General features: G+C 45.5%; 2 protein-coding genes across 3 annotated transcripts in view; one reads left to right on the forward strand and one right to left on the reverse strand.

Annotated features, from left to right (window-relative positions):
- Tdg (Thymine DNA glycosylase) overlaps nt 1-26,464 on the reverse strand; it is a 107,224-nt gene that overhangs the window by 24,547 nt on the left and 56,213 nt on the right. The window contains exons 2-6 of the mRNA XM_070661427.1: nt 19,841-19,905; nt 16,648-16,865; nt 11,858-12,174; nt 10,145-10,286; nt 2,976-3,045 (exon numbers count right to left, since the gene is read on the reverse strand). Of these exons, the coding sequence (XP_070517528.1) occupies nt 2,976-3,045; nt 10,145-10,286; nt 11,858-12,174; nt 16,648-16,865; nt 19,841-19,905 (812 nt within the window). The remainder of the gene's footprint in view (nt 1-2,975; nt 3,046-10,144; nt 10,287-11,857; nt 12,175-16,647; nt 16,866-19,840; nt 19,906-26,464) is intronic.
- Nucleotides 1-26,464, forward strand: part of Dnmt3 (DNA methyltransferase 3) — a 120,575-nt gene that overhangs the window by 17,641 nt on the left and 76,470 nt on the right. Inside the window, exons 1-2 of one of the 2 annotated variants that reach the window (XM_070661419.1) lie at nt 5,344-5,540; nt 20,077-20,120. Coding sequence is in view for 1 of the 2 variants with exons in the window: in XM_070661418.1 (XP_070517519.1) it covers nt 20,077-20,120 (44 nt within the window). In the remaining variant the exon portion in view is untranslated. Of the gene's footprint in view, nt 1-5,343; nt 5,541-20,076; nt 20,121-26,464 lie in introns of those variants that run through there. The other variant, XM_070661418.1, reaches the window with a different exon arrangement.

Here is a 26,464-nt window from a genome sequence, read left to right on the forward strand (position 1 = left end):
ATACTTCACGTGTATGTGCCGGTGACACACGCAAGCAGGGGTTGCGTGTAGCTACCGGGTGTCCGGGAATCGTGAACCGCTTTTCTTTCGTCAAAGGGTTTATCAACTGTTCGCGGCGGAGAGATTTTATTTCAACAAGCATGCATATATTAACATTTCATCCGTATTTTTTTTTTTTTTAATTTTTTTTTTATCTTATTCTAACCGCGATAAAAGTGAGATAACGCGGCTGCACGTTGGAATATTTCTTCCCCATTTCCGGTTTTAAAATAAGGCGCTCGCCAACTTTTGGAAGAAGGATAGCATCCGTGTAAATTTTATGGGAAAACTATTTTTATTCGTCGACGGACTTGTCTCGAGGGTAAAGGAGACGGGTGTAATTTTTAGGACACCCCGTGCAGGTTGTTGCGTACGGGCAGTGCGCGTATACAGGCGCCGCGGGAGGCATGCGTACGTAATGGGCATCGGCCAGGCCGTTAGCGCGAAAATTGTTTATTTAAAGCCCGAGCGGATGCACGCGCACACGGGGACGGTCGCGCGTGCGCCGCGTGTGCACGAAGCGGAAATTACATACGTAAGAATAATCGGCGGGCGTGCACGCGCGTGAACGCGCGCCTGTGCGTCTTCGCGCGAATCGAGCACGGCAGCGTTCGAATTCGACTCGTACTCGACATTTTCGAAGATCGTTAAAGAGAAAATCGGGATATACGGGCGAGAGGTCGAGCAAAGATCCGCGTGAAACTCTCGTTACGGTAGACGAGGGTGAAGCGAGACAACTGAAACGGACGATACCTAACTACGAATCGAACCAGGCATACAGCTGTTATTTACGTTAAAGGATAATGAGGCTGATGCGTACCTTCGACTCTCTGATCATGCGGATTATAGAGATTATAGCCATGACTCTGGAGAGTGCAACTACTGCCCCTCCTTCCTCCTCCCCCCCCCCCCGTGATACTTCCCTCGATGTTTTCTTTTGATTTGTACGCGCAACGAAGTAGTAACGGCAAAGCAGCTACTATGCTTGTGATTAACAATGCGTTAATAGAACCCCGCCCGCGTTTACTTATGTACGCGTTCCCCGATATATCTTATATTGTCATTACGTTGGTACGGACAAATATTTGATCGCGATACACTCGGACGAAAGCAAACGCCTCTAGCTATTATGCCAGTGTAATAATCGGGCGCGTAAACCTGCAGGTAGCCGTGCGTTTATATTATATATTACGCTACATTACATTAAGCATGTTGTATGCGTACAGCGCGGCCGCCGTTGATAAGCGCGCGGACTCGTGCAGGTCCACGTAAATCGCGAGGTCCCCGGCTGCGATACGCCGTGCATGGGGGCGCATTAATACGCACGTGCTTGCCTTGCCGTGCGTGCGCTTCGGCAGTTGCATCGAAGGTAGGCCTGGGCTATCGTACCTCGTCGTTGTCGCGCGATCGAGCACCGCGCGAATTCAAGGAAAGCATGAAGGAAAAACAAGGACTACTTAGCTCCTCAACCAACAGTTGAATTACTTGAATTTTCTTTATTGGATCTCGATACGTATATTAATATTGTATATACATAGCTCCTTATCGACGTTTATATTTGACACACATTTATTTCGTAACTTTTTTTTTTTTTTTTTTTAATATTACGTAAAATTATTATGCCAATTAGCGCTCTTCTTTTAACAGAAAAAAAAAAAAATAAAAATCGTTAAGCCACGCGGGGACCGCGGGCACAAAAGACCCAATTATTTCAGCGTACTTCTCCCGGGGGCGAGCTTTGTACGGAATTGATGAAGATTTTTATGGTATCGGCCGCCATGCCGCATATAAATCATATTAAAATGTATTAATCGACGCAGCGAGCAAGGGAAAAATAAACACCGCGTATGTACATGGGCTATACGCCGTATTAAAACTGTAGGTTTTACATCCATGCCGTGGGTGATTTATGCGCGTTGCAACGGCTCACGCTGCGTGTTCATCGATGCAGGCTTCGCGATTTCAGATCCCGGGTTCCCCGGTGCAGAAAAAAAGCGCGAGATGAGGGCTCGATCGGGCTATGGAGGGGTCGCTACGCTCTCGACAGGCTTTTCCCCGGATCCGTGAAAATTCGCCGTGTGTTCACCAGCCTCGTTTCAGTTCATTTACGAGTCCTAGTTTACACGTACTTATCGCGCACGCGGAGTTCTGATTACGCATTAATCAATGCAAAAAATTTAGCCTCTATTAACTTAGCGTTTATGTCTTGCGTTTTTATTTCCTTTGCGCGGATGTTAAATCGTCCAATTTTGTTTTTTCTTTCTTCTTCTTTATTTTTTTTTATTTATTTATTTATTTTTTTTTTTTTTTTTTTGGAGCGATGGCCCTGAACGATAATCGCTCCCAGCGTTCTCCTTCTGTCTCCCATTTTTCTCGCCGACTCTGATTTTCTCGTTGACTTGATAATTACTCTCCTCGAAGCGCGTCTAAGACGAGGCGCGCGTAAAGCGCACTCGATTTTCCCGGGGCGGGTATAACGTTATGCAATTTTATGCGGAAACTTCGAGAGACGCAAAGGCGAGGCTCGCTTGCAAGACTATGGTAATGGTGTGGGTTCGTTAGCGCCGCGATTGTCGGACACATTGGCGCTCGTTTATACGGATGTTCGGAATTCGAATTGCGAATTCATGTTCTAGTCGTAGTACCTGTCAGTGGCTGCAAGACTTCTTTTCCTCGTGCTTTCCATTTATTATTATGACTTTACCTTTCGTCTTCGCGAAACACTTGCTCTTTTTTTTTCGTCACTTTTTTTTTTTTTTATTTATAGCCGCGTTATTTGATTTCGTTCAAGTCTCAAGTCAACGAGGCGAATTAGATAAATTTTTCACGATAAAATTAGTTTGATGCGACTATTTTGGTTTAACGTGAATTTTATAACATAATTTGCGTCAAAGTGAGCATCGAATTATACGATAAAGATAGATGGAATTACTCACAGAAGTGATTCCCAGGTCCAGCGTAGTGGTGTCCCTTATAAGCCGCGAACAGTCCGGGGTTGATACCAATCTGTGAAGTAAAACGAAATTCGTTAACATGTTTAACGCACTTTTCGTAATGCACGATTGCGCATACATTTACAGGCTAGCAGCGGACACGATTTTATCGCTGTTTTAATTAGTCCACGTTGGCATAAAAACAGATAAACGTTTAAGTTCATCGCGTCGACGTCATTGTGCCTCGTTTCGTTTTGAAAATATACCATGAATTCTCTCCATGCGCCCGATCTAGAAATTAATACTCACGTTCTCCCACAACTTATTCCCGTGCATTTCTAACTAAGTCCCGTGTTTTAAAAAAATGGCGAATTAATGTCTCCTTCGTTTTTCCTTCGATTCATCATCGAGTTTTCCCGACCGAGAATTTAAAAAATCCAACCGCAGATAGACGAAACGTTCGCGCCGCGCGTTGTTGTCGCCGTAATTAATTTCGCTTTCCACCAATTGTCAAAGTTTAGTCGAAGACTTCGGGGAAATAACGTTAACTTTGACAATAACCCCTCTCACTTGACACGCGATAAAAAAATCACACGGATAAACATGGAATCGATTTTATGCCGCCACGCTCTTAATTAAGGTTGACCGTGGCGCGATTGATTATGTATACTATAGATGCAATATGATGAAAACTAATGGCAAATTATGTTGATGGCTTGAATTTAACGAAGGTATTTCGATGAATAAAACTTTATACAGCGAGTTTGTAACCATCTCTTTGGAGAGTAATATTTTCAACGCGATAGAAATTTTGGTGTCCGATCGTAATTATAAATAAAAAGAAGGGAAAATAAAAAGGGGAAGGGGCGGGTTTATAATATAACAAGGCGTATGGAAATGCAGTTTGAATGTGCTATATGCATGTTTAATTTAGCTCTCGAAGCTTTCAAAAAAGGCACCGCCCGATGAGAAATTACATGTATTCATTTTGTACGCAACGAAATTAATTCCGTCATTACGAAGGCAATAACCACTTCAATGAAGCGTTTTTAATCTGTAGAATACAAAAAGTTAACTTGTCTCGAGTTCCATTTCGAGAGCCGTCGTCTGATATTTAAGAATGTTTTTTATACAGTCGCAAAAGATATTTCCTATCATATTTTACGATTGTTAAATTATTTTTTGGAGCTTGGTCGAACGCGAAGTTCGACAATTTGGGAGCTTGAAAAGAACGTCCGAGTTCGGAACAGTGAAAAAACATGCTCGAGTGTCGAGCACGACGACTTTTTGTTTTGGAGAAAGATGTTGTGGCTCACCGAACGCATTAAAAGAAACGTAAACAGATTAACTCGGCTTCGGGCTCGGTGCTTCCGAGAATTTTGCGCGAGAAGGACAACGGTCATTTTATGTACCTATCGACTATCTCACTTTCTTACTCGGTTCTCTCTTTCTCTCCAAGGGCCGAAATCTCTAACGGCCACTTCAGTCTAGTCGCGGTGGCCCGAGCGTGAGGACGTGTCAACCGCTCCGGAACTACGCGTATTTTTCATCGCGAATCGGAATGTATCGCGTACGAATAAGTGTCGACGTCGTCGACTCGGGTACGGGCAATCATTTTCTGCACGCCTGAGTCGTCCCGCTCGTCGTTTTGTGCCTTATTTCGTGCCTCGAAAAAGTGCTTCGGGACGGTAAGGTTATGTAGCAGGCGCAGCGCGCGGAGCGTCCGATGTGAATTACGCCGCGCGTCCAGCATTACCAACCCGCTTCACTCGTCATCACCTTCGGCGACGTTCAACGGATCCCGGCGATCGCCATTGTGAGACCGTGAGATCTGCACCTCGCCCGTCTTCGTCGCAGGCCGAGGATCCCGATTTGAGCAAGTGATTTTTAATGGACTTGAGGAAGATGAAGTGCGCGGGGATGTTCGACATATCGCGACCGGTCTCATTAGCCATTTCTTTCAACGGATTTCGGCGGTCGTCATTGCCAAGAACGTGAGGACTGCACCTAGCCTGTCTTCTTCGTCGAGAGCCAAGGTACCCATCCCGTTTCGAGCAAGTGATTTTTTAAGGAACTTGAGGAAAGTAAAGTGCGCGAGAAACATTATATCGTCTCATTCGCCGCTTGACACAAGGTCTCGGAGTCGTTCGTTCCGCCGATGGGAATTGATCGAAGAATCAAGTGGACGGACTTCGTTTTACGTAGCCAGCTTCTTATGTCGAGACCGAGAACGACTCTAGTGAAGACCCGGTGGAAGTAAACAATGCTACGAATATCGAAGAGTGCATAATTTATACAACAAATCGTTCGTCGCGCTTCTTAACTTTAATTATAAAAAATCGTCGCGATAATCCTGCGTTATTTTTTCGGTCGGTCGTCTCGAGTGATAATAATTATAAAAAAAATAAAATAAAAGCAGAGCAGTGTAATATAGTGTCAAGAAATTTAAAGTGTTTGCAACACGCCAGGATAACCCAGAATACTGCCACGGAGGGAAGCAAGGAAGGAAGGAAGGAAGGAAGGAAGGAAGGATGTCTGTCGTCGAACGCCGTCGGCCGCCACTCACTTGTAATTATCAAAAAAAATTAACTAATATCTGAATGTAATAACGCGTGCGAAGCGCGCGCTCTGTAGTCTCTAAAATTAATTAAAAACTGATATTTTTAATGTGCGCTTTATCGACGATTAAGAACGGGATACGAACATTTCGTCGCGTCTCGTCGCAATTCCGCTTTAAGATCTCTCATTTATCGTTATCTGTTTTCAATACCTCTTTCCAATTTTACTCGATTTCCTATGAATATAACCACGTCGGCAGATTCGCAGTGGGACAATGAGCACTTTTTTTTTTTCCAAAATGAAAAATGAGACAATTGAAACCTTGAAGCACATTGAATAAAGCGATCATCTTCTCGCGTCGAAATTAATAAATCCCTTTCGATGATTTTTCCCGAATATCGGGAACCGAGCGCGCTCGCTTCTCCTCCACAATTTTCGCAATAGTTTGTCGTCATTGAAAGAGGATTGCGCCGTCCTAATTACACTTTGCTCGACTTTATTAAATAATGGTAGTTATTTTAATCCATCTGTTCTTAGTTAATTTCCTACGTTTTCTCCGGCAAAAGGGCCCTTTCTCCTCCCCCCGTTTTTGTTTCGTTTTCGTTCGGTTTTTCCGCATAAACTGAATTAATTAAACTTAATCTCTTTCGCGCGTGCACGGCGCCGCGACGGCCGGTGGGTGTTCGCGGTGTCCCCGAATCCGCCCGGCGGGAAACGAGGCGGAAGGAGGGGATCGATTTTCTTTTTCCCCGTTTTCGCGTACGACTTCACGTGCGGCGTTTCTTACTCGCGATTATGCAACGGCCGGCGGTGGGAGGGCGGCGGCGGAGGAGAAGGCGCAGGTGCGGCGTTGGTACCTGTTGCACAACCGCATTATCTTCGCTCCTCGCTCCGCCGGTTAGGTAATTAATAACGACAAAGTCCAAGGATACGTGATGTGCGCGGCCGCGCGAGCACCATTAGACGCGCATCTCGCGCGTTATTAAGCTCTCCCTCTGCGTCTTCCCCGATCTCTCTTCTCTCTCTCCCTCTCTTTATCTATCTATCTCTCTTTCTGTTTCTTCCCTGACTCGCGACTGACCTTTTCGCAAGTGCAAGGTGCGCGAAGGGGGCTGCATCGCCGCCGGGGAATCTCATGTCGTAACTTATCGACGTTTATCTCGCGGTCGACCGCGGCGACGCGACGTCCGCCGCCGCCGCCGACGTTGGTAAATAAAGATTAACATTCACCGCGCTACGGAACGGGCCGTATACTCCTCGCGATAATTGCATGACAAAGTGCACGTCTGCGGGACACTCGCGTGTGTGCATGCACGCGTGCGGCGCGTACGTGTGTGCCCGTGGTTCCATTAAGAATCGCGACGCGTCCGCGAGGCACGAGAAAGGATCGCCGGCTGATTAGCTTGAATTCTTCTGTTCTCGCCTCTGTTCGAGCGCTGCATTCAAGCCCTCGAGGATGTTATTATCGAGTCGCGCGCCTTGCGAAACGTCGCTCGTCACGGTAATTAAATGAAGATCGATGTATCGCGGGAAATTATAGATTTTAAAGCCGCGTACACGCTTGAAAATCGAAAGCTCGACTTCTCAACCTCAACGTAACGTGCACTTAGAAGCTGTCAAATAAAAAAAATTAATAAAATAATAATAATAATAATAATGTGACTAAAATTTGAGCGTGGTTTACACTGCGTTCTTTTTTTTCTTTTTTTTTTTCTTTTACTTGCTCTCTATCAAACAGAAACCTGTCTAAAATTCGGAGAATGCTACGCGTGTTTCACGCGCCTACTGGAATTCCCGCGTATCTCTGCGATTCGGATAATGCATTTCTCAATCGCACCTTCGATTCCGACAAAGTGGGGGAAGGAACGAGGATGAGAGAAATAGGAGAGAGAGCGAGAAAGAGATAGAGATAGAACGCTGCGGCACGACGACGTATATCGCACCGTCAAAATCGCGTTATATTAGTCGCGTACGAGCGAATCCTCCCGCCGCTGTGCACCCCCTGAACCGCCCCCTCGCGTGCGTGTACACGCGTGTATGTTTGCGCGTGTCTCCGTCCCCGTACCCCGCGGCTCGTCGTCGACATAAAGTACGTATCGCATTAGCGCGTTAACGCCAATGCGTTAGCCGCTCGGCCGGCGCCGAATGGCGACCGGGATAAACGAGGATAAAATGACGGGCGGGGGTGGCCACGAGGTGGTGGCCGGACGTGAGGAAGGGTATGGAATTGTCACCGATTGAAAACAACGCGCGTCGCTCACGTAGGAGCGGAACGCCGAGCGGAAGAGAGACGGGCGGAATCGAGAGGACAGAGGAGAGGCTAGGCAGGGAGACGGACAGGCACAGGGCAAGGGGAGGAAGGGAGGCGAGGGAACGGTCGCGCTGGGGGTGCACCAGGGGGTGCATTCTATGGGGAGCAGCGAACAGTGTCCCGCTGCGTTCGATTACAACGTCGGGCGTAATAACCGAATTGCCCACGGCCCGTTAAAGCGTTTACACCGCTTGACGGATGATCGACCACGGTGACAACTCGTTTCGGGTAATATATGAATATGGACCGTGGAGCGCGTTAACAGACTCCCCGGATGAAAATGGCCGGTGGCGTTCGTGCCTTATTTTACATTAAATAACGCGCGCGGTCTCTCTTTTCCTCTTCCCTTTTCTTCCCTCCACGAGAAAACACGGAAATGATCTCGAACGATTTTCTTTTTTTTTCGCTTTCGACATTTTTGATAATTAAAACGAAGGACTGTATCGGCGGTTAGCGCGAGATCGAGTTAACTCGGGGAAACGAGATAGAATCCGGCGAGACGTAGAGCCCGCCGTGCGTTGCCTAAGTTATTACCCGTACAACGCGAGATGCATAGGAAGAGGGTGAGGTACCGTGGAGATTTAATTTTTAATATTTGTGTACTGAATTAACGGACAAATTGCTTCAATAATGTGCTCTTAATCATCATAATACTACTAATTGCGCGCGCTGTCAAAAATATGACAATTTCATTATTCTAAAGAGAACCGGGGCTGAATATAAATCAAGCTACGTTGCGGGGATGTTGTGATACGATTAAAACACTGAAATCGTTACGAGCCTCTCGGTTCCGTCATTTAAGTCACCCCAATTTTGATAACGACGGCCGCATATCGGATTATAACAATCACTCGTAATGACCATGATGCTCACCCGTTAAACTGTTTATACCCGTTTACACCGGTATCGGGTGATCGATCAACGCGCGGCGGGTCGTCGCGTTTGTAACGAGAACGTAATTCCCATTCTCTCGCTTGCATTCAATAAAGATCACTCTAACGCGCGGTGACGAAAATGACACGTACGTAGAGCAGAGAATCGTTCCGAAAATTGTTTTTCGGATTTGCGCCGATTGCGTTGACGCTTCATCCGCCCGCGCGATCCCCGGCTGACGGACGAGCGACAACACGACTTATTTATCCACCCCGACGATATTACACCCGCTTCTCATTTCCGAGGTACTCACCCGGCTCTCGGTTTCGTCCCTGAAAGTACACTCCGCGTCGGACAATTAATAACCGAGTTGCAGTTGTTGGTTTCGCAAAGTCAATCAAGTTTAACCTCTAATTAGTTTTGGCCTTTCCTCCTCGGTCGTTCCCTCCCCCGGGTCTGCTTGTGCAAAAAGACGGCGGTGCCAATTTAAGACTTAACTTTCTCGACACCGGCGAAACTGGACCGCGCGCGGCGTCGCGGACCCAGTTTTCCCTCTTTCTCGCTCTTCGGTGCTTCTCTTTCGCGCCGACGCCGCGCGGAACGCAACGGCGTGATAACCGAATCGTACATGGATCATTAAGGCGATTAGGCCGGCTGTTGTGGAGGCGGCGATTGCCATTTGTCGTTGCCGCGTGCAGGGAATCCGCGGCGTTTTCACGCGGCTTCCGAGATGGATTCCCGCGTTAGTTGGACGAGGCGGGATCGGAGTCGAGCCGGGGCCGACGCCGCACGCGCGTATCGGATTAATTACCGTCATTCGATCAAGAATGACATCGCGGCGCATTGGTAATGCGGCATTACAAATGACACGCACGGCCGCGATGTATACCAGGCTATAAATTACGCGTCGCGGCGCGTATATAACGTGGCGTGCCGGCAGGGAATGCGTGCGCCGGGGAGACCAACGTTTTTATCGCTGTTGACACTGCGCTACGATTTAATGAATTATCTATCGGTGCTAGTACGCGACGGGCGACGAGGAGCCGCGGAACTGGGCACCGCACCCCCGCGTTTGTTGAGAACAAGACAATCTCCGCGGCGGGATAGTGGAATTTATCGATATACCGCGTGGCGATGCGTTTCAAGCGCGCGTGTTCTATCTCGTATTCCGCTCGGTACGACTATTGTTTGCTGTCTGAAACGCCTTCAACGTAAAGTTATATCCGCGCGTTTATACGTATATACGTTTACATGTACGCGCGTAGTGTTCCCGGAAATTTGCACGACTTGACGAGATGACGTAATATTGATATATGATAAAGAACGCGCGAGGAGTGTACGTATAGTTCGCGCGGACTAACAGCTCGGGCGCTATTTACTCCGCGCTAATGTTCAGAGTGCGGTGTAATTATGCACAAATGGGACTTACTATAATAATGTCAAGGTTGTTGGTGAGGTGGTCCGGTAGAACGCGCTTGCTCACTTCCTCTTCCGGCATGCCGTCGAACCTGTCGTGCTTCTTCCTCTCTTTGTACGTCTTTGCGCGCTTCTTGGCCTCCGCGAGCTCCGCTCTGAAAGGTAGGGGGAAAGAAAAGAGGATACAGAGGGCCTTAATAATACGCTGGATTTCTTTATGCTGCGTCATACGATTCAGCGAAAGGCCGTGCGGCTATTTCTCTCGATCGGCAGAAGACCGTCCGCGTTTGCTTTTTTGTCCCCGGCCTGCGAGCTCTCGCGCGCGTCTTGAATGTTCCGCGTTTTCGATTTGTGACACTGTAACACAATGCAACGTCTGCGTCTCTATCGAGCGGGCCGTCGTGAATAACTGCGCGAATAGCGCGCGGATGAATAAGCTCGGATCGCGCGGTATAAAACGCGGCGTACGGGCAAGTGCGACTTTACGGCCCTTACGTTTTCAAACGCAACGTACTCGAGTAATAGTGTCTCACAGGAACAACCGTTTCGCTATTCCGGATGTAAGAATTTACGGACGTGAATATATTTTAATTCGAATTAAAGCGTTGCGCGAGAAAAGGAAAGAAAAAAAAAAAAAAAAAAAAAAATGTGCAAATTAGTATTATAGCGGAGGATGACCGGTCGCGTTAATTAATGTATTTGCGCCGCTCTTCCTTTCGAGTTTTATGCAACAGTGGCGTGCAGTTTTGCAAAAAAAAGTGCTGATAGAAGACGCGGAATACGTCGGCATAATGGGCCTTTGTTTAACCACGGGATATTCAATTAAACAGACACACCGATGTACAACGTGTCAAGAGGGCATGAATAATTTTACTCTTAAGATCTTCAATTAACGTCTTAATGAGCACGTTATCCTCTGACGTATCTCCCGCACCGGCGGCGCGCATCCGATCGTGTTACGTTCCTAATATGCGGAACTATTTTTAAATTTTCGGCCGGCTTCACAAAAATAAGCGCAACTCAAGATCCCATCGGATCGGCTGCATGGTGCGCCCGGTCAGACGGACATTGTTAGCGGAGCGGATATTTTTAACCGGCGCTGCATGCAAATATATATCTAACTCCGGTGTTATATCGAGTCGCGGGTTCGCGGCCGGCTCTCGTGTTCCTTCCCGGCCCTCGCTTCACTTCGGGCTCATTAACGCATTTATTAATTACAACAATAATTATCTCCGCGCCGTAAATCGCGTAATTCTGAATTCAATTTTGCGAAGGCGTAAAAACGTTATTTAATATTAATTTTAGCCCAGGCCCGGCGTGTGGGCGCCAACCACGCGCGAAAGAGCCGATTTTTACGACGCCCTTAAAGGGTCCGAGACCGTGAACGAATTCTGACGTCGCTCGCCGTCAGTTTTATACGCCCGTGAACGATATTTCGCGGCGAGCTTTTGTAAAGTCGAATCGCTCTTTTCTTTTCTTTTTTCTTTTTCCTTTTTCCTTTTTCTTTTAAATTGAAAATCTTACGGCGAACACGTCGAGCCACGCGTATTAAAAATTTGCCGCGATTACGCGAGCGTATGATTGAATTATACGTAACAAGGGAATCACGCGGGGTACGTAATCTTCGCGGGGGGTTGCGGGGATAGAACATTAAACGTGCGTTCGAAATCACGGAGGCCAGGCATAATTTCAGTCGAGCGCGTTGCAATAGATCGTAAACGCTTACTCTTCGGGGGTGAGAATCATCTCCGACTTTTTTTTACGGCCCCGCTTCTTCGGCTGGTGCGCCAGCTGCGGGTTGACGCTGGCGGCGCCGTTCATCACGAGATTCATCTGATGATGTTGTGGCCCGGGCAGCGCCCCGGGCGGCGTCGACGTGGGTGTACCCAGCCCAGGTTGGGCGCCGCCCGGACACGTCATGTTCTCGGGATTGCCGCCGCCGCCGCCGCCGCCTGGACTGCTCGCCGTTCTCATGCCGCCCATCGACATCTCCTCGTCGACGAACGAGTACGGGTCCACCGGCGTCTCGCATTTTATCGCGACCTGGAAAAGAGCAGACGTGGTTTGGTTAGGATATACGTTGCCGCTTATCATATCTGGCGCCAGCGCGTCCGCCGGAGCGTGATGCGCCGGGGCTTTCGGTTACTTTGCTAATGGCGACCGCGGAAGTGGTAAGATCAAGGACAAAGGATGAAAAGACGGGAGATACTAGCTCGCATGTTTTTCTTCGAAACGAAATTTCCCGGAGACGACGGGCATTGTCGATTCTGAATCAAAGCTTGCCCAGTTTCTCGCGCCTCCCTGAATAACACACACGCTGGTAAAGGCCACCGGTCGCGGGATGAATTATTCTCGCGATATACCGAATCCCGATGACGGCTGATGTCCCAGCCTAATTTTATTTCACCTCGAAATTACACCGCGAAATTTTTCGTCGCGTCCGCAAGTTTCCGCAGGCCGGCTGCGGAAAAATGAAATTTTTCCTGAGCACGTACAATCCCGACGTAAAACATGTACCGACGATCACGGACACGTACAGGGGCGATCATAAAACGTATGTATCCCAGCCGGCGTTATATGTATGTATCTCTCTGTTCCTTTCTCTCTCTCTCTTTTTCTCTCTCGCACCCTCGGCTCTTCTTCTCTCTCATTCTCGATGCCCTTGGGGAAATAGTAATAGCGCAATTGCCGCATGGACCGAAAATACGCGGCCACGTACAACGTATCAGCCATTCGCGGTTGTAAAATGTGCAGCTGTGTCTCTTTTTTTGCAAATTGCGCGTGTTACGGACTGACGCGATCACCGTTCTTCTCCCGTTGCACTTTTTCGTACCGTCTGCTTTTTTGCATTGGCTAAAATCAACTGAGGTTTCAGTGATTTTCTACCCCCTTTTTGAATATAAAATTAGCGAAAAAAAAAAGGAGAGGGAAAAAAAGAAAGTAAGAGAAAGATTTAGCGGTTACGTAAGCTAATTGCTTAATGAGCGACAAGCTCTATGAGAATCGAATATCTGTCAGAACGTAGCGCAACTCAACGATCTAAAGAGTCAAATTATATGGACAGTTTCTTATGTCGATTGAGTTTTGTCGTGGCGATATTAACGAGGTGGTATTAGGTGATTAACGCGACAGGTATCTAAGTGACGTTTTATATCCCGACTCTTCTCGACGTTCGCGCAAAAATTCGATATTGCGGGACTGAAATAAATGCCTGAAACGCTATCGCGATGAAATCAGAAATTATTCAACAGGCCGTTATTGTATTCTGAAAGCTGTCAATAATGCGATAATTTACCGATATTTAGTATATTCAGCACTCTTAATTTTAAATGATCTCGCTGTCGGTCGTTGGTTTAAACGAACGCTGCGTACCTAGAGAAACGCTTTCGCGGCGACGACGGCTCGCGAAAACGCAACGTCTACTTCCCGCGTCTATTTTCGTTCGGGAAGCCTGTAAGAAAAACGACGTCCTTGCCGTCAGACCGCGTTTAATGTGCCACTCGAGAAAAGGACCCACAATCCGCTTTTCCGTACACGGAAATGAAAGCATAAAAGATTATGCGAAATTGGCGGAATAAGATCAAAGATTTTCTTTATTTTTTTTATTTTTTTTTTTATCGCGACACATAAACATACCCTCGTTTGCAAGTTTCGACCCCGTTCCCTTCCTCAGCCAACACGGTCGTTCCCCAGCCCGGCACACCCGCGCTCTTGACCCAGTGATAACCCTGCGAAATCGAGGTCGAAATCCCACGGAGATAAGGGCCGCACTGACTGGTAGTTACCGATAACGCGTTATCCCCCTGTCCTTTTTCACGGAGGTCGGGTTCCGCTTGAAAGTCGCCGACAATATTGCGCGCGATAAGAACGTACGTGCGCACATGCTACATTGTTATTATTTGCGAACAAAAGGAGCACAGCGAGTGTCGCAAATGTAGCGCACGGATTTGCTTTATCCGGCGTTGTTAGAGCACAATATTTGCTTTAAAAACGGGTAAGCGGGAAGATTTTTATTGCGAGACACTGGAAAAGGATATTATCGATTTCGAGAGTCATTAATCTATACAACGTTTCGGGAAAAATTTCACCGTTCCACGGTAATATAAAGCAAAACACGGTATACATCGTCGTTTATCTGATTTTTACTCTTCTCGCGTATTCTTTACGGCGGAATTGATGTACCCAACAATCAAAATTCTTGAAAAGTAATAGAAAAATAATAATGACTGACGTTTCAAAGTAGTAAGATAGGCTAGAAGAATACTTGGACTTTAATTTCTCTTTATAAGAATAGGTAATGCAAATTTCGTGAGAAAGTGGCGTCGTTCCTCTTAGGTTGCTCGTTTCTTCAATTGTCTCGGGGAGGGAAAAGGCGTCGTTCGTGCCTTAAATGTCAGGCTCGTTTACGCAGAAACAATTGGACGCCGGGGGAATCCAGGGAAGGGTTAAGTAAAACAATGCGAAACGGGATCAAGAAAAGAGAAGCGTGATAATGCGAACTCGATAAATCCGGGACGTGTTCACGGTTAACAATTCGATCAACGGAAATTCGCTCCGCTCGTCGGCTGTTCATTCGTTAAAATGAGGAGCTGGGAAAGCCGAGGATCGATCGGTCGTCACGTCACGAGATAATTTTCGAGAAAAAGACTATCGATCCCGACAGCGGATAACAACTTTGCGGATATAATGGCAATTTAATATCGGATGAAATTTCTGTAATTCGCGCGCGCGATAGCGCCGATAGCCAAATTGGGGGAGCCGGGCAATCTGCAATTAATTCATGAGCGGAAAATGCGCGTTCTGATTGAAATCCCTGAAAATTACCACCGTCAAAATATTCATCCGAATCACATTTGTAAAAGCTTTTATTTTGCCGGCTGGTGGAGTGAAAAAGTCGCTGAAAAGACGCAATAGCTCCCTTTATGTTTCTTTTATCGTACGTGAATCATATCTCGTTCCTCTTGATGCGGATATAAATAAACGTCAAAGTTATTATAATATAACATCCAGTGCTTTTATGAAAAAAATTTACGAAAGAAAAAAAATTAATATATATATTAATATAATAAAATAAATAGATCTTTTCTAAGAAATTAATTTATATATTTCCCTTATTAATAAAATTCAGTTGTCAAATTTTTTATTGAATAATCGCGCAATGTTAAAATAACCGTAAAAATCACGTCTACGCGATATACATATATGTATATTAAAAAAAAATTTCTTATTACACGTTTAGTGCAATCTTCTTCTTCAAACGCGTGACAATCAAAGAAATTACGCGAGGCGTAAACGGCCGCGGAACAGCTCGTTCCGCGATCTTTCGTCCGCGTATTAAGCGGAAAATAAGTAACACCGGCGCTCGGGCCATCCACCAGCTTTCATTGTGCCGCGACAGAGGTAATGTTGCGTAAGTAGATCGTAAAACTAACATGAAAATGCAAATCGCCGCGCGCGGCGCGGCATTGCGAAAATCCCAGAGTGGCGATTGCGCGCGTCTTTATTGCAATTTATTGCTCGTAATTTTGATTGCGAGGTGCTAGATACGCCGATACAGCGGTCTCCTAATGAGAACCGCCTGCGCTTTTTTATTGGCTAATAAGTTTGGCGTTTTACGCGCGACTATTTTTTTTTTCTTTTTTTTTTTTTTTTTTTTCTTCCCTCCTTCCCCACCTCTCGCCATCCGTTCGCAATAACATATTTTCTCCACCGATTACGCGGGAGATACGTCGCGGCCCTCCAACGGCAAAGCTATAATATCTTATCGCTATCGCGTTATTTGTAATTTAATTGTCATTCGTTTTTGTAAACACGGGCATCTTTCACTTGCGGCGTTAAAATCGCGCTGCGGAATTTCAAGATAATAATACACGCGTATCGCGTAAATGGCAAATTCTACGCTATAATATTACCGTTACGCTATACCGTTCCGTTACACCTGCGTTATTTTATTATAAAAGAGAACATTTAATTCGTTCTAAATTAAGTCATATAGTATACGTGTATATCAGGTATAAAAAATTTTTTAATTTGTATTTGTTTCCATAAATGATTAAACGTATGCGAGCGTTAGTTTTTGATTGTCACGTTTAATTGGCACAAATTAGACGAAACGAAATGCTGCATATAATCCAAAACTCTGACGTAAGATCGATCGAGAATACACCATGCGGCCATCACACGCAACCTCGCGGCGTAATTACAAGCAATCACATGTACATACGTGCATACATATATTCTGCAAGCGTAGCATTATTCCCGACATTTCAACGTTATGATTTTCGAAACGTCTCAATTATCATATTCCCGAATAACGTAATAATCCGCCGGTACGGAAGATGCTGCCGTTTCGTCCCGATACTCGCCGATCGGCGGAACTTTTTTTTTTTTTATTTACTTTTAAGATACCGCGATAATGGAATCGCTGGCCATCGGCCGCCCTGCACGGGAGAGGTCGGGGGGAAAAAAAAAAGGAACGGGGGAGGGTTGGTCAGGGCCGAACGTGAAAAAACTCACCTGCCCGAGGGCGGAGGCGGTCGAGCCTGGCTGCTGGGGTTGATGCGCTGTCGCCGATATCGGCGTGAGGGGTGTGTGCGGCGTGTGCGGTGTGTGCGGCGTGTGTGGTGTCAGCGGCGTGTGATACTGCTGACTGCTGTCACCGCCGGTGCTCCTCATCTCGAGGTCCGGACTCGTCTCGTAACCGTCGTCCCTCGCCTCCTGCTTCACCATTACCCCTGCACATAGAGACAAGAACAGGGCGACGCCCTTTAGATTTTCGGCGCTCTTTGTCGTCGCTCTCCCTCGCGAACCCCGCCGAAGCTCACCGCGGTGGCGAAAAATGTCCACGTGTTCGCGTTAACAGCTCTTTAATCGTGCGAGATAATTATTTTTCGCATTTAATTCGCCCACCCTTCCGTATTCGCTTTGCGATAGATCCGAGGAGAAAGTGAAATTTGAAATATCAGAGAAGAATACGAAATCACGCTATGTATCACTGGTATTAATTATAGTTGCACCCCGCGGCAAGTCACAGAGCGGAGACTTCTTTTGCCTAATTTTAGTTCCCCGACACAGACGTCAGACTCCCGTGACGGCTCGTTAATCACTCCTCAGGTATTTCTTCTATTTTCCTCCCGCGTGTGTACAACGTTAACTAGCTCGAATTATCACGCTATTAATTCGCGCAGGAACTCCCGTCACTCGTCTCGTCTCGTCTCGTCTCGTCGCATTGTGAAATACTTCCCTCCACGCGGTTGAGGGAGCAAATGGGTGACTCATCGAGCACTGTCTAACTCTAATCTCAGTAGCTGCAAGTAAACAGGCACCAGTTGAATTTTCTGCTCGGTCTGAATACAGTTACCGAGGCGGTTTGCCCCTGGAATCAAAGTGCGCCGCGAACTTTCGATATTTGTTCGGTAACTTTTTCAAACGATCGAATTTATCTTTTCTACGGCTTTGAAATCGAGAGAAAGCTTCGGAAAAAGTTGTAACTTTCTCCCACGGCTTCTCGCCGGGACGAAATTTTTTATCCGCCGCGTGTATCCGCCGATGAAAAATATAATTCTTGACGAGATCGCGCCAAGTAACTTTTCGTATTTTCGAAATAAAGTTCCAAAGTGTATTCGAGACGACTTTTATCGCCCGGCGAAAGTTTTGCGTTTACATTTATTTAGTGGAATTTAATTGCGTATTGTCCCGGGAGGTATCCATTTTTCTTAGTCGACCGAATGAAAATTATTCGATGTAAAAATGAAACACCTTGTTTTAACGCAGTACGAAGCGGCCCGACAATAAAGAGCGAAACATCGTTAAAGACATTGTCGATCAATTTCGTAATACACCTGGCGGCGATAAAGCTCAAAGTAATACCGATAATTTGATGCAAAGGGGCGGCGGGGGGAGGGGGAGGAGGGGAAAAGAGAGGAGGGGTATAAATAAACGAGGCATTTAAGTGATTTAAGAGATTATTGTATAATCCTTGGGCCGAACCGCAACCTTTCGCTCGGTTTAGTATCACCCCGAACAAGTTTTATTGCCGGCGGTATCGTCGATGGTAATTTAATAGCTGAGGAGTACCGAGAGAAACGAGTTAATCGCTCGTCAGAAGATTTACCGGTTAGCCGTTGAAAGCCCCCGGTAACGGCAAATACGTTAAAACCCGGCCCCCGCACGCTGTCCGGCGATGCGTAGAATTATTCAATTGACCTAGAGAAAAATATTCCGCGGATTGATGACTGACAGCCCGGTGAGACGGCGTGTTCGTAATTGCCCTCGGATTTTGCCCCGCGCGTATATTTCGGCACGATTGTCGTGCGCCCGCCACACGCATCGGCGATAACGTGCGTCCCGATGCCGAACCTGTCCGATTTTCAGTTTCGCACCCTCGGGAAATATATATATTTTTTTTTCTTTTTTTCTTTTTTTTTTTTTACAATTTCGCACCAGTTGCCGGCACGACGTCGACCCGGCAATGAACGTGTGTGTCACCTGGTCCGTCATTCTTTCTCGTCGGAACCTTTCTCGCGACGCTGTTCGAGCAATCGCTACGGTGAGATTCTCTATCCCTCCGACAAAAGCTCTCGGGAATTGGCGGACCCGTCCTGCCATCCGCGCTTTGTAAAATATTCGAGGTCTCCGCGGATGCCGCGCATTTTCCGCGTATGACAAAAATACACACGGAAAGGCGCGTGGTACTTACGAGAATCCCATTATGATGAAAATTAATTTCGTAATAAGCTCGCGTTGAAATGAAGCTTTTTCATTGATTGCGCGTTCCGCGCAATTTCCGAACGCCCATGCGCGCTCGCCGACCCTTTTTCGCCATGAAATTCCATGCGAATCTGTTTAATGGCTCGCTCGCAATTGCGAATAAACGCGGGGACGAAGCTTTTTGCAGCGAGAACGCGCGTATGTAGGTGCACACACGTGCGTGCGTGTGAGGCCGCGGCGACCGCACGTTCGTCGCACGCGCGTGTTAGTCCTCTCTTTTCCCTCGGTGCCTCTGTCGCGCGGTAGCGAAAAATATAAAATTAATATTGTATCCGATCCGCGCGTGGCCGCTCTTCCCTCTCCCTTTCGCTCTCTGGACATCCTTTTGCCGCGATAATCGCGCGATATTGAATCGTCATGAGGCGGATAATTTTTTTTTCCCCCCCTTCCCCCCCGTCCGCGCCCGGGAGAACTGCCGCAGCTCGGCTAAAATACCAGAGTCAATATTTTCAAATATCCACCCGACGTTTGATATTTGCAAATTATACACGTACGCGGGAGCTCCGTGCGTGAACTGTGTGTGCGCGGGTATACGCGCACGCGAGCGAGCGTGCGAGCGAGAAAAACCCGCGCACGCGATCAGCTCGCGCGCCAGTTTATGAAAGGGAATTCAGCCAATAAATTTAATGCAACGCTAATTTAATCGGAAGAAAATTTCGCCAGGCAATTTTTTCTTTTTCTCTTTTTTTTTTTTTTTTTTTTTTTTTTTCGGGACCCGCTAATTAATGAGCACTGGCTGGCATGCCGCGCGCTCTCTCTTTCCCTACACTTTTATTGCGAATCGCGGTGGTTTTATTGCCGGTGCGTGGTCGGTAGTAATTAAATGCAACGAACGCGCGAACGTTGCGCGACATATTGAATTAGCGGAGTTGTTTTCGTGTCTTTCAGCGGAAAGCCGAGGCGCCGCGCGATCTCCGACGGCGAGAGTTATGATCTTTACCTTGAGAACTCGCGCAGCTCATTGTCGTCGTGCCGTTTGGTCCGTTCTGCACCGGTGACGAATACCTGAAAGCAGAAATAAAAGTTTGAATCGCTCGCACGTTGTTATTACGCTCGAGTAATACAGGCGCTTATCATTAAAAATTAAATGTGGGGGGTTAAAATTATCAAACTGCATCGAGTGTTTATTGTTTTTTTACATGTAATTAATATAAAACTTTTTTTTTTTTGTTTTAGAAGTAGTCATTTCGGAACATCAGTACGCCGCTACGCAGCAACAGGTAATACTGTTCAATTGTCTATTGTAGGAGAGAGTGAGCGATAGATTTTAAAAAATACTCGTTAGTCCTTAATTATTTAATCGATCAATATTTTATTCGTGGTACTCGAATAAGGACTTTGTTCACGGCGACTGGTAGCCCTATTTATTAACTTCGTGTCGCGTACTCAAATATTCTTTTTATTTTTCCTATTTCTTTGTCTTTCTCGACTTCGTCGGTTGTCGTTGTTAATATATTTATTTCGCCGTGTGCTAAGTATCGTTATTATATTTATTTCTACGGGACGGTCGTTTCTAACGATTATTTTTATATAAACGACGAATAATTAGTTCAAGCGAAGTCTGGCGCGGTCGCGCCGGTGAGAAAATTCTTTTAAATATCGCCAGGCTCGCGGATAGTCAGTCAGCATATCTATTTTCGCTGCCTTATAATACTGCGGATTCGCTAATCAAAGACCAACGGGTATGATGATCGCGTCGCATCTCAGCGTAGCGGCCGGAATTCGGTCCGTGATCCGATCCGTTGCGATGCAATCGGTATCGGCCTTAAATGCGCTCGCGCGCGAGCGTATCCTAATCCGGGTGACGTGTGTGGATCGAGTGGTAATTTTCCCGACACCCTCGCATGCTGATAATCCCGGAGTGCAGATGGGTAATTTGCATTTATCATGGGCGCGACGTCGATTTTTCAAAATTTATCTTCCCGATGTACACGCAGACTACTCAATTAGAGATTATTCGAAGAGGGGCAGGAGGGTGGAAGAACGAAAGAGGAAAAAAAAAGGAATGTCGATTTATAATGGGGGCATAAGGGGGCCTGTTCCATCTCGCGATGGCGAGCGCGCGTGCCCATTTAATTGATTGTACCCGGCTCGCGAACGGCAATTATGATCACGTTCTCTCTCTCTCTCTCTCTCTCTCTCTCTCTCTCTCTCTCTCTCTCTCTCTCTCTCTCTATTGCACTTAGAGATAGCTCTCTCCGTACCTCGTCCCTCGATTTCCCCCCCGACTAATTATGAGGTGCACTCATGCCACGCGCGCGTCGAAATCGTTTTGCGCGGATTACAGATATTATCGAACGTCCGCGATATTAGAGGCCGCGGGCACTAGCGTCGTCGGTCGACACTTAATTTTGTCGTCTAAATATTCGATAGATTAAAATTACAATAAAAATACGCGTCCGTTCTTCATTTTATTATCTGTACGTATAGAGGAAATCGGACGGAGGGCGCAGTAAAAAGAAAAGCTTTGTAATATTGTCTTTTACGAGAATGAACGTGACATTTCTCGTAAAAAGTGTAATTTTATGCTTTTTTTTATTAATTTTTTTTTTATTTTAATTTCGTGTGAAACAATACAAACATATGTACCCGAATTTGTGCTAAGTAAACTTTTTATTCATTACGATACATTCAATGTATCTCACAAACCTAAACCACAGTCTATTTATGCTTCGATTACTTTTTGAGGATTCCTCTCGCGGTTTCGTAGAGTTCCCTTTTATATCTTTAGAGTCCTCTTTTTCCTCGCTTCCGCGCCTTCTTCTTCTCGAAGGTTTTCATACCTTCATCGGCTGCTTCGCACGCTCGTATCACGCGTATTTTTCGTGCAACGAATCGCTTAATTTTTGTCGCTTATAGAAGCTCCACGTGTCGTCTCGCAGAGACGGAGTCTGATCGCGCCTGATTGTATTCGGAGACGAATTAAGCCGCTAATTGCGACTTCCCATGAGGATAATCTCACCTCATTAGGTAATTCTGACATTGCTGCACATCGGTTCTATACGCGCGAGGCTCAATAACGTCAAAGACCCGTAATTGCCCGATTCCGCAGCCGTTCGGAATGGAGTTCGCATCCGTACAAGCTAAACGCGAGATATCGAAAACGGGGAAGGTATGGCTTTTCCTTACATAACTCTAACCTAGATTTCCCATGATTTTATCTTCGCTATCGAGATGCATCGATTTTCTTTTTTTCTTTTTTCTTTATTTATTTATTTATTTTTTATTTTATTTTTTTATTTTAACGGCGCGATTTGAGGCGTTTCATGAGAAACTCCTCTTGTTCGGAACTCTTTGCGTCGTCATTTTTTACGACGATGACAATTGAAATTGAGGAGAAAATTCGTTGGTCCCATCCAGGATACCCGCGCCGCGAGTCTAAACAAGGCACATCCTCTTTTGCAACACGGAAAACAAGAAGCGATTAGTTACTTTCAGGATATAATTATACGTCCACGTGAATATGCGCAACGCCGTCTTCGTAATCCTTGCTATTTATAATCTCAATGGCATCTCGCCTCGCATACCGTAAATAACTTTTTGTCGCTTGATCTTTTTTGCAAATGTCGCCGACGTGAACGTCGTTATTAAGCAGCATTAAATTCTTTTCGTCTCCCACGCGGAAATTAGTGATATCGGTGAAAATTGTCATAACAGCCTACTCATCGGGCGTAAAAAAAAAAAAAAAAAAAGAGAAAAAGAAAAGATAAAAGAAATTGCTTGCGTAATTCATACTTGACAGTAATCAATCGCTTACTTATACCAGTCCTTTGCATATAAAAATACGCATATGCGTTTGCTATCGAGGCGGTACATTTCTAGCGCTAAAAGAAAGCTTTAAATAAGATCGATCGAGCCGCGTCGCCAATCCAACGCGGGAATAAAAACGTGACCAGGGCACCGTAATCGGCGCAAATGCATACGTTCGGCGCACGCGTTTTTAAAAAGGCAACTTTCGACGGTTAGTGCCAATGCAGAAAAGGTTAATGTAGGCTAAAGTTCAGCCAGGTTGTCCCGCGACGGTCCGACGATCGGGGTTACGAGGTTCGACGCCACGCAGCTTCGTAGTTACGACGCGGACGTTCCTCGCTCGGCTACGCGCGATAATTCCATTTAACATTACCGCCCTTTTCACAGAAATTTGCGCAATGCCCGCGTGCACAATCGCATTTGAAAGACATAAATTGCGCCAACCGGACTTTACCACGTTCCATCAGTCGTCCCGTCCGCGTCGTTGGAGAGACGCGAGGCAAAAATATCCGAAAGGATAAATATTCTCGAGTGATAGCGTTTAAAACTGATATCGCCGCGATAAAATGCCCACGCTCCTCCCATATTAATGCGCCGACAACAAAAACATTTTTTCGCCTATTAGCCCCGGTTTGGCGGCTCGCGGCGCTAAAATGATATTGAATGCGCAGGTATAAAATTAAAATGGCTCGCGCGCGTACAATGCACGGCGTATTGCCCCGGCGGCCGCGGTTCCCCTTGTTTTCTGCCGGCGATTTCGAAAATGCGCGGCCGGATTTTAATATATAGACCGGGGGAATAATGGAAAAGAGCCGAGATATTAAATATCGTCGCGCGTGCCGCGATATTTACGTTTAGTCTCGTGCAAAATATTTGCGCCGCCGTTGAATCCGCCCGCGCGCGGCGGGTGTATTACACGTATCGCATGAACCCGAAAACGGCAACAACAACAATCCACGCCGCCGGGAGACGACCCCGCCGCGTAGCTCGCCCCGCCGGCCGACGTCAATGGTTCATCGAATGACTTTCCCCAGTGTCGGGTGACAGAGCTTTTAGAATCCATCCATGAGTAAACCAACCCGATGACTGCGAACGTATTACCGCTATATCCGGGGGTATCGCCTCTTCCCCTCCCCCTCCTCCACCCCCCGTGCTGCCCGACACGGTCTCAAATCGCACGAGGGTGTAATGGAAATGATTTACTGTTTTATCGTGACATACATACATATATCGCGCACGTATACTTTATTAGGCGACGTTACTTGACGATGTATTTGTGTGGCTGGTCATTAACGCGGAGATGTACGTAATTTTTTTTTTTTTTTTTTTTATTAGTTGACGAAATATTTCTTTTTTTGAATTAAAGAGAGAAAAGATTAATTTTCTAGCACTTTTTGTAGTATGTTAATACGTAACGCGAGATTTACGAGTATTATGTGTATCAGTATCAACATTATTCATGTTCATACTGTGGTTCAGGTTTGTGGGATACATTGAATGTATCGTAATGCATAAAAAGTTTATTTAGCACAAATTCGAGTACATATGTTTGTATTGTTTCACACGTCACGCAATCACTCGTTTACATTATAATATATATGCACTAATTATATTTAGCGTTTGTGCGAATCTTGCGTATTATTTATATTATTTATTATCATTAACAAACTGCGATATCATAATGTTTTTTACGTTTCAATGGTTGAACGTAAATTAAACGGTGTATCATCGTATACATCTTATCGTGTTTCTCGCGAATTTTTTAACGTACACAACAATAATTACTCTTCAATAACCGCCGGCGCGGCGGGACTTTTTAACCAGCTTCAACGACGCTCTTCTCTCTCTCTCTCTCTCTCTTTCTCTCTCTCACTTGCAAAGTTTTAATGAAATGAAAGGAAAAACTCGGGATAAAGTTTGAGGCGCCATGTTACGTCACATGAACTGAAACTTATAAAACTTGCCCGAGTCTTCATCCACTTGTCTTGTCTGCGTATACTAACTTTCGGAAGTACGGCGACGGGATATTTGCGTGATAACCGCGTGTAGAAATTAATATAGAAACATATATACGTATATGTGTAGTAAAATAAAATAAAATAAAGGGCGTGACACGTGCGAAATCCAAAATCGCGACGCGCGAGCGGTGAACGTAAAGCAGATGAGATTTGCAATCTCCCTTTTTGCCACCGACATAAATGAAAACACGCGCAAGAAACTATCTTGATAAAGGACAATCACATTACGGAAATTTTAATTAGAGAAAAACCGTTTCCGGCTCTCTCCCTTTTAAATGTGACAGGGAAGAGACTAACTAAAAGAACATTACAGCTAATTTGAAAATTAATTAAATTAAGTACCGCTTTCGTAATGGGTTTGTCAAATGTAATATTCGATATTTTCAATATCAAAGGAAAATTCGATAAAATGTTAAATTATGTTGGAAAAACGCCTGACAAAAGGATATCGAAATAATACGTAATTAGCTCCTAGATTATTGATCGGCCGTTTTAATGAGAAGCTAAATTTACGGAATTATATGTACACACGCTTAAGATTGATTAAATAACTATATGAGGAAATTACAGTAATCCCGTTATTACGTTCCACGTTGGTTTTAACTATGCAGCGCGACGCGTATGTCCGGCCGGGATCGTTAAATCTTAAAAGATGGCTTACCATTAAATAGCGTAGGATCGGAAAAAAATAGAGATGATAATCGGTCTCGTACTCGAGATCCCTCGTCTTTGACGCCAGCACCTAGCTATCTAAATCCGAGCTACTACTAATTCCAATCACCGTTATTATTTATGTCCTGATCGTAAACTTACTTTATATTATCGACGCGACTCTTTATTTTTCTCGATCCGAATGTCATATAACTCAGCCATTTCTGGCATTGCATTCGTTTTCGAATACGCTACTACGCTACTCGGTTACTCCGCGTTCGACGGCTTCCGTGGTCTCACTCGTTGGACCCTAAGAACACCAACAATTTGATCGCTTTTCTGCCTCCGTGAACCCTTGAAGGGTTAGGGCACTGACTTCGTGTCTCTTTTTCAGTCACCGCGGCAATTTACAATTTATTGACGCATAACGTTTCGCAGTTTTAATATTCGACAAATAGTACCTTATTTCATAAATGCGAATATTTATTTATTATATTCCGTATTTGTGAAAAAAAATTATTACACGATATTTAATCTTTTTTTTTATTTATTAATTTTTTATTACCATTACTGCTTGTAAACAAATATCCCATTACAGATTAATTGAATAATTATATTATTTTCATAAAGAGGTAATAAATATTTTTATATTAATAACCGATTGTAAATGCAAGCAAGAATTAAAAAAAAAAAAAAAAAAAGAATCCTTTACAGCTTTTGAGCTGCGAAGCAGGAGGCAGAGAACGATTTTGTATTTGTTAATTAATCGCTGTTCGGCGCGCGCGTTGTTTGTCGATGTGCAATTTACGATCTCGTTATTTCTTATTCTGGTGGATGAATTAATATCGCATTCGCGGATAATAAGCCGGCTGGGCCGCGCACCGTAATTGGTAAAGCACCGGGTACCGCAAATGCTTTCAACGTGTTTAATCGCACTATGTCTTGCCTCGAATATGCCTTTGCCTCCGATCGTGTGCGTGACGCACGACACGACGACGACGACGACGAGGGCATATATTCACCGCGAATTTGCGCGGCACCGCAGGAAGGAAAGAAGAAGGTAGAAAGACTCACGGCCAACTCGGGTAATAACGTCAAGTCGGAGCCTAAATATCATAATTATCATAGCCCGAGACGGAGAGGAA

This window comes from Cardiocondyla obscurior, linkage group LG09 (assembly GCF_019399895.1).
Source record: "Cardiocondyla obscurior isolate alpha-2009 linkage group LG09, Cobs3.1, whole genome shotgun sequence".
Classification (NCBI taxonomy): Eukaryota; Metazoa; Arthropoda; class Insecta; order Hymenoptera; family Formicidae; genus Cardiocondyla; species Cardiocondyla obscurior.